This window comes from Ambystoma mexicanum, chromosome 10 (assembly GCF_040938575.1).
Source record: "Ambystoma mexicanum isolate Mex_15411 chromosome 10, UKY_AmexF1_1, whole genome shotgun sequence".
Taxonomy (NCBI): Eukaryota; Metazoa; Chordata; class Amphibia; order Caudata; family Ambystomatidae; genus Ambystoma; species Ambystoma mexicanum.
The window spans coordinates 501596067-501608743 of record NC_090932.1 but is presented as its reverse complement, the minus strand read 5'-3'; the positions used below and the strand labels follow the sequence as shown (position 1 = coordinate 501608743).

General features: G+C 46.3%; 1 protein-coding gene across 2 annotated transcripts in view; it reads left to right on the top strand.

Annotated features, from left to right (window-relative positions):
* EPHB1 (EPH receptor B1) overlaps positions 1 to 12677 on the top strand; it is a 1076389-nt gene that overhangs the window by 841315 nt on the left and 222397 nt on the right. For both annotated transcript variants that reach the window (XM_069618048.1, XM_069618049.1), the window contains exon 7: positions 19 to 181. In XM_069618048.1, coding sequence (XP_069474149.1) covers positions 19 to 181 — 163 coding nt within the window. The remainder of the gene's footprint in view (positions 1 to 18; positions 182 to 12677) is intronic.

The following is a 12677-nucleotide window of genomic DNA, read 5'->3' as shown; positions in this document are numbered from 1 at the left end:
GATTCCCTCTCTTCAAAGGACCAAAATGAGTTCAACTCATCCATGATCAAGAGCCAGACGAACACAGCGCGGATCGATGGGCTGAGGCCTGGCATGGTGTACGTGGTGCAAGTGAGAGCCAGGACTGTGGCTGGGTACGGCCAGTATAGCGGCAAGATGTGCTTCCAGACCCTGACTGATGGTGAGTAGGAATTATAGCTGAGAAGCAGAAAGAACTGACAATGGAGAAGAACCCAAGTAACCGAGACCAATGAAAGAGAGTAAGGGCTAGAACGTGGTGCGGTCTGAAACTAGGAGATTGAGTTGCAGAGGCAGCAAATATATGCCAAGGAAATAATGAAGAACCAGGTTGCAACATGAGGGTGGGAAGAAAATGATGAGTGAAATGATGAATTAATGCATTAATAAATACCCATGCTGCTTTTGGTAACCTTACGACTATCGCAAACAGAACAAAGCATTTGGAAATGATGTGTATGCAAGAAAGCAATGCATTTGACATTTATTTATTTATGTGTAGTTTTTATAATGCGCTACTCGCCCATTTGCCTCAAAGCGCTGGAAAGACAAATCAGAACATACATAACAAATTGCAATAGAAGGGGATAGCAGATGAAACTGGTCAAATCTGATCATCGGATCTGTGAGAAGGGCAGCCTGGTCTGGGTCAAGAGTGAACAAGTCAGTGTTAAGACTTTTCTTGAACTCGTGAATGGAGTTGGACTGCCTGAGTTAACGCAGGAGTTTATTCCAATATGATGGAGTCTGACCATCAAATGTGGAGCCGTCAAAAGTTTTAAGATTATAGTTGGGTGAGTTTAAAGGGGTCATAGGAGCACAGGCAGCGACCAGGTGGAAGGGTGGTGAGGCGGTTGTTCAGGTGTTGCACGGCTTCACCATGACACCACTTTTAGGTCAAGATGAGTAACTTGTGCGTGCAACGTTGTTTGTTAAGGAGCCAATGAAGAGTTTGTCTTGCATTTGTGACATGTTCCCTCTGGGTGAGACCATGGAAGCACTGACTGCCCCGTTTTGAGCAACTTGCAGGGCCTGAAGATTCGCCTTAGATGTCCCTACCAGCAAGCTTACAATAATCAAAGCGAGAGTTAATCAAGGCCGTAGCTAGGAGGGATCTATTTTTTCATTAAATGTATGGGCGAATGTGGTTCAATAGTTTGGTCACTTACCCACAAGAGGACCGAACTGAAGCAACATTGGGTTTCATGGACAAGTCTGCGTCGAACACCCAATGTTTTCACCTTCTTGGACACTTTGATTAGATTTCCTGCTATAAGAAAACTATTGTAGTCAGGAGACATAGTTTTGAGTCTTTGTCCTGATGCTAAAATCAGGAGTTCATTTTTTTCGGGATTGAGAGCAAGGGAGTTTATAATCATTCAATCCTGGATGGAGTTATAGATGCGATTGATGGTATCAGAATCAGTGCTATTCCTGTTAACTCTACGATGACCTGAGTGTCATCTGCGTAATTGGATTATTGTACACCCAGGTCCCCCAGAAGAGCAAGAAGTGGCATGACATAAACATTGAACAGCAATGGAGAAATACATGAACCCTGTGGTACCCCGAATGTGGTAAACCTGGGCATTGAGCTAGCATTTTTATACAGCTACTCTAGTGCTCCTGGGTCCCAGAATAGATAGGATCCATTAAGCAGCCATGCCAGAGCAGTGTGCCTGTTCACTGAGTCTGGTGATCAATAGTGAGTGGTCAACCAGGTCAAATGCAGCGGAAAGGTCAAGCAACAATACAAGAGCATGCAACAACACAGGGCTCAATAACGTCCTAGCAAAGGGAGTGGACTAGAGACTGAATGAACACTAAGGGCCCGATTCATGGACTTTTTTGCACAGTTCTAAGCAACTTTGCACTGTTGAAAAGTGACTTTGCACTGCCGACACACACCCTGATTCATGGAACTTTGCAAAGTGTATTTTTGCAGTGCAACGTCAGTGGAAACTCAGTGCATGGACATTTTTGCAGCACAAAATGACTTTGCACTGACTTTGTGCTACAACAATACACTTTGCATAGCTCTATGAATCACGGTTTGTGTCGGCTGTGCAAAGTTACTTTTCAGCAGTGCAAAGTCACTTTGAACCGTGCCATGCAAAAAAAATCCATGAATCGGCCTTAAGTGTAACATGCTGATGAGGGGATGCCCTCTGTGCTGGCTGGGGTCTTGCTCTTGCAGTGAAGTAAGAATAGGCCAGTACACAAGAAGAAACGAGACAGTCTTTGTATCAATTGATCAAAGGGCACGTTTTGCAAGATATGAATGTATAAAATGTGTCTATCACCACAACTCACTGGGAGTCCAGGGATGCTTGCAAAGCTGAAAACCACATCAGTAGCCTCGACCAGTGAGTGTTTCTTTGGGGCCTTCTACTCCAAAGAATGGGCTGGTGAAACTGGAAGAGGAATGGGACTTCTGGGGATGATGCAAACACAATGGGCCTCATTACACGGATGGCCTTACTACGGGGTCCCTTTGTGGGTCCCTACCTTAACGGCTTGTTTTACCAGCCGTTAAGTACGGGACCAGCAAAGGACTCTGAAGGTAATTACGGTACCGCAATTTGCGGTACTGTAATTACTGCCTTCCCCATTCCCATTGAGCGCTAAGGGGGCAAAAATGGGAATGGGGACGTGCCATGTTGAATGGGGAATTACCGCCCCAGCACACCTTGGAATGGGGCGGTAATTCCGCCATTCACCATGGCGGACTTGGTAAAATACTGGCGACAACCATGGCACTAATAGCGCCATGGTTACCGCCTTCCGTGTAATGAGGCCCAATGGATAGGAGCATATGGTGCAAGTGGCAAGGGTCAAGTTACACTGGACAAAGAGGGATCCAAGCCCTTGCAGAGCACAGAACCGGGGTCAAGGGTTATGATCATGGCATCAAATGCCTGGGTGGCTCTAGAAAGTCTAGTGGGATTATTTTGACAGGTCAGGTCCACGCAAAGGGGAAAGGGACTGAGTAGATACTAAATTGTGCATTAGGATCCAGAACCATAAAAGTAATTTTTGGATGTGGTTGGCGGCATGGTCATGAAAGATCAGGATATGGCTGAAAATAGATTATGCTTGTGGTCCAGATAATCGTATCCCCGCAGGCTTTTACTCCAGACCCGGTCCAGCCCTTCAATGAGGAATGAGGTCGGGTTGAGGTGAGTAACACTGTAACTCAGAGTTAGTATAAGATGTAGGATGACGCGTCTTTTAAGGTGCATCTGCTGACCTTTTTTTTGGGTCGTCTTTCCCTCTCCCCGACCTTGCCTGAGACAGGTATGGTGAGAAGAAAAGTCAGTGTGGGTTTCAAGAGTTTAGCCACTAAAATGACTAGTGTGGCTAGAAAAGGCCACGAGAACAGTTGCAGGGAATGTATTAAAACATTCCCATGTATGGCAAAAAGGGTCATTTATTAGTCTCCTCCATTTGCCCCTTCAGACGGTGTCCTGCATAATGGAAGACCTGAGTCTCAAGATCAATATATGAAGTGGGATGCCAACATTATCCTTTCTAATCAGGAGATGCTAGTCTAGTCCTGGGGCCTCATTACGAGGCAGGCGCTCACGGAATGAAGGGGACGGTACGGGACCGGCCCCCTTCATTCCGGCAGGGCCGATTACGAGGTTCCCTTTGTGGGACCTGGACCAGACGTCTGGTAAAACCAGACGTCTTTTCCGGGTCCTGCGAAGGGAAGAGGGAGGTAACAACGGGACACTCATAATGTGCCCATTGTTACCTCCATTCCCATTTAGCCCTATGGGGGCTCAAATGGGAATGAAGAATGGTTCCTGCAAGGAGGACTTACCGGGTCCTCCTATGTCGGAATGACCCGGAAAGTCCCCATTTCATGACCCCGGTAAAGGAGCCCGGTTTGGTGGCAGCCATGGAGCTAATAGCTCCATGGCTACCGCCAAACTCGTAATGAGAGCCCTGGTGTTACCTTTGAATTATGGGACTTTTCATCCTTGGTTTCGCCACTATAACTGCAGGACTACAAGTGCCAGAAGGAAAAATGCAATCCAGGACTGGACTAGCATCTCCCAAAAGTTATCGATAATGTTGGCATGTATGAAGTGTGGGCATCTGCAGGGAGGAGCTGTAGTCTTTTTTAACTATTTTTAATGGCATCCCGGCAGACTTTGGAGTGCTGAGTAGAAAGCCAGGGGCCACACAAGAAGAAGGTGTGACAGCCACCTCCCCACGCCCAGACTGAGGCTCGAAGCTTCATAAACTCTATGCCCTCCACCTATGCCTCTTTCAGCTAGTGTGGCCAACAAAATAGTTTCACAGGATAGTTCAGATGTGGTAGCACATCAGAAGCGGCCTGCAGTGCGCGCATCTTCTTAAGGTGTCATTTGCCCCCCCCCCCCCATCCACCTTTTTGGTAACATTAGTGGCAGATGGCATTTTAACACAGTGCATAAACAACACAACTGCGGGACCATTATACATGCGGGTCACTCACCTGTTGGAGCTCTGCCCAGGTCCAGTGTGCCAAAATATATGCAAACATCCTAATATGCATGTGCGTTCACACCAACATAAGTGGCTTCACAGAAATGGCACTGGAAGAAGCATCATCAGTCTTTGATAATTACAGGCATCATTAGAAGTGGCATTAGAATAAGTTGCCAAAAGTAAGTTGAGTGGCAAATAACTTTGTGGTGTGAAATGCTTGAATGCCACTATTATTATATAGTAAGCAACTAAATAGTCATTAAACCAGGAGTAAGGATTTTTTTAAATAGCATATAAAAACATAATAATATAAGATATGAACTGAATCGATTACAGTGACTCCAGATAAGACAGAGTGAGATTCAATGATTTGCCCAAGTTAACACTGTGCTCTAGCACCTTGAAGCGCCTCGTGCTAAAAGGAATTACCAATAATAATCTCAGACCCAAATAACTAGACAGATTCAAAGAATATGGCAAAGTGCTACTTTATTGTCAGCTTGAATAAAGTAGGGCAATCTGGTGAACAACAAACTGTATTCCACACACTCACACTTCACATTTGATTACACAAAGGTTTTATACCTCAATGTAGGTCATTTATTACGTCATCCTATGTGGCAAACTGTAAAACCTATTAAAGGGAGGGATTGGTTAAGGTAACATATGTATCTTTATATCAAACAAGCATTAGTAATATCACTGGATGCCCTTTATATAGTGGGTACACCTGGCACCATCTTGAAATACATATAATACAGTTTATAGCAGAATAACAGGAGCAGGTTGGCCTTTGCAACATTGTATTGCATGTTGCTATATAGACCCTCTGACAAGTTGGCATTCTCTCCCAGCCTTGGACTTCCGTCTTGTTAGCATCACGTATGCAACATGAAACTTAGGTGCAGAGAGCAACGTCAGACTACACCCAGTTGCCCAATTAGTCTGTCATCTCTCATCGGACAGGCCGTAACCCAAGGCTTCTTCTTTGTAGTTCACCTTGCAGCCTGTTCTCTGTTCTGGGATGTACAAGGGAGTGTAAGTACACCATTATCTTTGGTTGGAGCTTAATGAGTAGCCCTTTTTTTTACTTCTGAATCACGTATGAGGAGACCACGATTTTGACCATTTTCGTCCTTCCATTTACTGCTATTTGATTTAATTAGGCTGAGCGTCATTACACTTCTTGGTCTCTGGTGATCTGCTCACTCCATCCTGCATAGGCTTGTTCCATCTTTGATTGTACAATACTTGGTGCTTGCAGATGTTTTCTTCTTTGCTTAATCTAAAAGAAATATGTCTTATGTACATGGCTTATCTTCCCGACTCCCCTTGTGCCCTGCAATTATTCTTTGATGTGGCATTCTTGATCCCAGGCCAATAGACTCATCTGTGTTCCTCACACAAAACTGTGTTTCTAGTGCCTACTGACTCTACAGGCCTGGTCTGTTTCTGAGGTAGCTTAATTGGTTTCAAAACAAGTCTGGCATCCATCTTTTTCTAATGGTTGCCTTAGCCACGTTATACTTTCTTCTGCAGCAGGCCTCTATATGTTTTATCTATCTTGCGTTTTTGTATATATACATTCACTTCATCTCTCCTCACGTTTTTCTTTAGTGCCTATGATTTCTTAGTGTTTGATTACATGTTTCTCTTATTACTTCAGTTACATCTTTATTCTTTAAGTATTTGCCAATTGTTTCAGTGCGTCTTTGTGTCTTTCCTTTATGACGTCACTCTGCCTTCGTCCAATTTCATTTATAGCTCTTCAATGTCTGTTGGTGTGTGCAGTCATCCTTCCTCCATTTCAATGCAGGGGTGCTTTTCTAATATGATGGAGGTGAGAGGGCGGGAGCTAGGGATGACATGTCCACCTGCTCCTCTACAACACACGTTGGTTAGGGGCTGAAAAGTGGATGTGGGCAATTTAAGCAGTTGATCACATATATTTCCAGGTTTAGTTGATAGGAGTATTTATTATGGATTTCTTGACAATAAATCACACAACACAATAAACTAGCAAATCATACTAAACCGAACCTGTGCTATTGAAACTGCCATAGAAACATGTTCAGCAAAATGAGCAAAATGTGTATGGCTTTAGCCTCATGTTCCCCATCCTGCATCAAAGGTCACAGTAACACCGGGAAAAGTAATATGGCCCAAAACAGTCTCACTTGGGTGGCTTTAAACTATAGTCTGATTTCACAGAGCATGCTGCATTATGCACCCCTCCCTTTCTCATCACCCCATTCACATATCTTGAGGGACAAGTCTCTGCTCATAGTCCACCATCCTTTCCCATCAGTGTCTAATTTCTCCCATTGTAACAATGGTGCACAACACAACCATTCTCTCTCAACAGAAAAGATTGTCCTCAGGGGAAGCAAAATCGGGACTTCTGGTATCCCGGAGAGGGTGTCTGCAAAATGCGGGACGAAGCCCATCAACAGCGCCTGCTCAAGGTGTGATATGAGGGTGCGGCTGCACAGGGGCTCCTCCCATCCCCCAACCCCCCGGTGAAGCAAATAAGGGGTGCTTTGCCTCCAGCTCACTGTCATGCATACTTAAGTTTACATGACAGTGAGCTGCTGGCAAAGCGTCCTTTCTTTCCTATTGGCTCAGTGCCAGTGCTAATAAAGAATCACCCGTGGCTGAGTTGCTGTGTTTGTTAGTGTCAGGTTCAACACCTGACACGAACAAACACCGTAACAGAGCCTCCTGCTGTTCTTGTATTGTGTGTTTAAGGGCCGCTTCCAGCAAGGAGCAGTGTCCCAGGCCCATCCAGACGTGGACCTCGTGCTCACTGTGCTCAGGGAGGCACAGCTACACCTCACTGATGATGCCCAATAAGGCTGAAACACGTGTATGGGGTTGCTGTTGGTACTCTTGTTCAGAAAGGAATTACCATAGAATTTTGGTGCTGGACTGCCCAAGTGGGCGGGACAAAGACTGATATGCAAATGTGTCATGAATAACAGGGTGCGCCCCTTTTGGGCCTCATGGTCCCTGTCACAACGGGCTTATACACATTAATACCTCCAATATGGCAGTCCAACGCATTCCCTTCTCGCTCCATACGTTGGACGTAACCTTTCTCTATTTCTAGACCACGCCTTCCGCGGCTCCACGCGTCTCAATGCTATTGCGAAGTAGCAACCGGACATGTGCTCCGTAGCTCGCGGTTCTTCTCCTTTCCACTCTGCTTTCCTTTCCTTGAACCTCCCCCTTCTTCTTCCTCCTGGATTCTAGTTCTAGCGAACTTACCTTGCCTCCTGGATTCCTGGATTTGGCCTCCTGGAAAACTGAACGCATTCTGGATTCGGCAGAGACACGGGCCGCCTTCTTCAAAACCTGTTCCATCCGAAAGAAGGCAGCATCCAAGGACACCGGTAAAGAACGGATTCAGGCGAGAAGGGGGGAACTCCTTGACAGTAGTTTGAGACGCCACCCAATCGAAAGCGATATCGACATGGAGGCTGCCATGCAGGACTTGATGCGTCGTATGCAGGAACTATCAACCGAGGTACAGAATCTGAAAGTGGAGAACGCCACTGTCAAACAATTGGTCCTATTCCGGGATTCTGCTACAAAAGAAAGTGTTATACTGGGCGGAGTCGTGGATAAATACGACGACTCAGCAAAGACCCTTCGTGCATTCCTGGATTCGTGCTTGGTTCACTTTACCTTCAAGCCTTACTATTTTGCGACCCCCAGGGCCAAGGTGGGTTTTATAATCTCTCATCTTTCCGGGAATGCCTTGACTTGGGCCACTCCCCACGTTAACTCTAGCGATGACCTGCTGGATGATTATGATGGGTTTATATGGGCCCTAAAAGACATGTTTGACCGCCTTGAGCAGGTCTACAGTGCACAAGAACGCTTGTTAGACTTTCAGCAAGGGGCCCAGGATATGCTCACGTATGTGACCCGATTTAAACAACTGGAAAAGGAAGCTGAATGGTCCACTGAGGCGAGTTTTACCCTGTTCAGGAGAGGATTGAACGAAGAAATTAAGGATGAGCTGGCCAGAGTGGCACGACCAAGCTCATTCCAGGCATTAATGGATCTTGCCATGCAGACTGACTTGCGTATCCAGGAAAGGAAGTCAGAAAAGAAGAAATCCAGGGGAACTCCTTCCAAGGTATCATTTGAGGGTACCCCCAGACCGGAAATCAACCCAAACCCAGTCTCAGAATCCGAGCCCATGCAGATTGGGGCCTTTTGTGGACCCATATCTCCACAAGAGAGAATGATGAGATTTCATACGGGCTTGTGCATGTACTGCGCCTCAGATAAGCATTTGGTTAGTGTTAGGCAGAAACCTGTGCAGTTCCCTCTGGGACCACTGCAAAAGATTTAAGACTACAGGTGTTTGGCAGTAAACCCACTTGGTAGCAGTCTGTACCATACAGATTCACTTGGTAGCTGTGGCTGAGCAGTCAGACTTCCCTCAAAAAGAGTTAGGCAGTATACAGAGTATTCACAATAGGTCATGAGAGCACAATAGAACAAGTAAACACTGACCAGGGCTTGGTGTAAAAGAGATATAATTATGTATTTAAAACCACATCTAGAAAAACACACAGGCACTAATAGTAAGCAATTCAAAAACACAGTCACTAAAAGATATACACTCCCTTAAAAGAATATTAGACAAGTCTTAAGTAAAGCCCCACTTATTTTCAGACAGCGGTGAGCGCTTAACGTAGATGGCACTCTAATAATTCATTTTAAAAAGGGAGAGAAAAGCAGAGAATAAATTGAAACAGATCCTAACACTTTTTCACAAACACAACAAGAGAGGAAGGCAAAGTAACACCGTGAATTCAGAGTCAGTAGGCCGGATCCGCTTTAAAAGGATCAAAACGAAATGTGTCCAAGGTCACACGGTTGCAGTGAACAAAAGTCTTGTAACGGTTCAAAAAGGAGTTGTACCAAAGAAAGGGACCAGTTAGAGGATCAAGGCGGCCAGCCCAGTCCAGAAGGTTAAGGGGTTATTATTACTTTGTAGCAATCTTTAGAAAGGGAGGCCTGCCAGACACGGTACCTTAAAGTGGTGAGAACACTCCAGCGGGGGCAATTGTTCCTGGCAGCGGATGCAAGTCGGTGCTTTGTCCGGGGGAAGAGAGGATTGCGTCGGGGAGGAAGACAGGAGTCCGTTGCACTGCCAGGGAAGAAACCAGCCGCAGAGTTTCTCAGGTACAAGGAGCGGTCCGTTGATTCGCGGTCCCGTGGTAAGTGGCTATCCGGTTGCCGGGGTGCTTGGCACGGGCAATACGACCACAAGCCGGTCTGAGGTATGAAGAGAAGAAGGTAAACTGGTTGTGCCCACCAGTCAGGGGAAGAAGCCTCTCCAGCCGGGAGATCTTCTCTGTCGTCGGGAAGTGGCGAGTCGGTTCCGCAGGGCTCCACCGGTGGTGTCATCGTGGTAGGTCGGCTCAGCTTCTCCCTCGTCAGATTGTCAGGTCCTGTGGCGACTTCTGAAGTTCCAGTCCCCAAAGCCCTGCTTTTATGCAGCATACCCCCATTCACTCAGCCTAGCTGTCAATCAAACATGCTAAGTGGTGAGCCGGCCGGCTGACCACTTGGGCCAATCACACAAGAGTGCGACTTGAGTTACCAAGTGCCTAAACCCCCTCCCACACCCCCTGTGGTACCCAGACCCAGTGGTGGCACCACTTTTGGAGGCTTCTGTGGAGAAGCCCGCCATAAAGTGGAACAAAGGCTCGACTTGGGTTGGAGTCACAGAAGAGAACACAAACGCCATTTTTGAATCGAGTCCTGGCAAAAAATACCAACCGGTGAATTAATATTAATTAAATAAACCGGCGGTATGTTCGAGGCTATGAGAATTAAATAATTAAAGTTGGTAGCCTTGAACAATGGGAAAATCCCATAGGGATATATTTGCGGTCGAATATAAAAAGTAGTTTCCACTCCCACCAGCCAAAACTCGATCAGGGGGGACGGAGACGTGCCCCCTCGACTAACAGACCCCGGGGCAATCGAATTGCCCCGACCAGTACGTCCACAATATGATGGTTTGTACTGGTTTCTGCTAATAATTTGGGACTAGTAAAGCCAATGGTGACTTTACATGCCCTGGGAGTGAGTAGTGAGTCCCAGGGTATGGAGTCTATGGTGGGGTGTCACTATGACACCCCTGTGTCACTGCACGGAGGGTGCTGTGTGACACACATAGTAAAAACACATGAGACCCTATGGAGTAAAGGACCCCATAGCCCATAAAACACATTAACAGTCAAAGGAACACCATAAATCATGTCCAAGAGTGGGAGAAAAAGAGTCTCATTCTTGGCAGGAGAAAAAAACAAACTCCAGAAATCCAGCAAAGCTGCTGGGGGACTCACTAGGTTAGGAAATTCAGCCTAAAGAGAGAATTCTCCCTAACACTCGCCCCCCCCAGACTAAGGGACAGGAGAATTTAATCCACTCCTGGATGAATCTTATACCTCTAGTGAATTACATACATCATAGAGAGACCATCAGCATTTTGGTGGTGACACCCTGACCTGTGTTCTATGGTCAAATCAAAGGTTTTCCTTTGTAAGCTATATGACCTACAAACCCTTTGAGGAACATCAGTCTTTTTAAAGTTATAGGGGATCTGGTTGACCAGTCCCTCAGAAGTTGTTACAACTTCTGAACCTGTGTTAGGCTTTTCCAAGGGGTCCTTATAAAGGATTCCCTTAGATCTAGAGGGGCCTCCAGAGGTCATCACCACCTCTCTGTTGGGAGAAGTTTGGGTTTTAGGCCTCTTGGTTGGAGGGGATGGAGATAAGCGAGGTACGTGCTTCTCTTTCCTCTTAGATCTACCTTTACCTACTTTAGGAGTTTCCCCCTTAAGACTAGGAATTGGGTTGGAGTCTTCTGTGGAAGGTCCAACAGTCTGAAGGTTTTTGGCCTTAGACTTTTCTTTTCTGGTTTTCCACCAGCACTGAGAATTACCAGTTCTCTTAGGCCTAGTTAGGGTTCCAGTAGGTCTATCCACCTCTTCCTCAGAAGCAGGGGGAGTCACAGACTCTGTAACTGGGTGAACAATGATGGAGCTTGGTTGGGGCTCCAATTTCCCTAACATTTTAGCCTGAAATGTGCCTGGGTCAGAGGTCAACTTACCAACACCAGGGCGTGTAGTGGGGTTCTCAGTAGAGGTTCCCACAGGCTTAGAGTGGTTCCTTAAGGTGGCCTCTCTAGCCAATTTGGTTTGGTTCTGGGTCTCCATACTGGGAGGCCTGGGGGTACTGGATACTACTCCTAGAGTTCTTAGATCATTCCCCAACAGGACTCTCCCAGGCACCTCAGTCTGAACACTGACAGGAATCAACACTGTCATGTCATTACACTGAATGAGGGCTGGTAGAATTGGAACCATTTGGACAGAGCCTCCAGACATCTTAGTGGGACCTTTGGGTGCCTTAGCAACATCCTCAAGCCTGAAAAAGCTTTCATCCACTACTGTTCTGCTGGACCCAGAGTCTCGCCTGGCAGGAGCATCCTGGCCATTGACAAGAACACTGTCCATATAACAAACTTTAGAGTTTTCTGGTATGGAGTTGTACACACTCCTATTCCGATCACTAACCTGACCCAGGGACTCTACTGTTACACTTGCTTGAAGACCCAAAGGTTCTTCAGCAAAGACTTCAAAGTGAGCACTAGCCATTTGGACTTCCTCCTCAGGAGTGAAGGCTAAGGAGACTGTGCTGATCCCTATAGGTTTACCCTTGCATCTGGGATATCCTTTGATGTGGTCAGTTGCCCCACAGAGAAAGCATGTTTCAAATGCTCTCTGGAAGGGTGGCTTGGCCTGACCTCCTTCTGGTTTGTGACCAGAAGGTACACTAGCCTCTGGTGGTTTACCCTGGAGCTTACCCTGGTTATTTTGTTGTTTGGGGCCCTCTTTGGTTTGGGAGGTATTATAAATCTCTTGGTTCCTTTTTGGTGGCTGCTTTTCCTCATCCTTTTTCTGAGTGACCCCTGAATCCTTGTGAGTGACCCTGTTGGCAACCCACAAGTCAGCAGCCTTAGGTAGCTCCCTGGAATCTAATTCCTTTGAATCAGCCAAGTGTTGTCTGAGCTCAGGAGAGCAGGCATCATAAATTGACTCCAACATTATAAGATTTCTCATTCCCTCATAAGTGTTCACCTTGTAACCC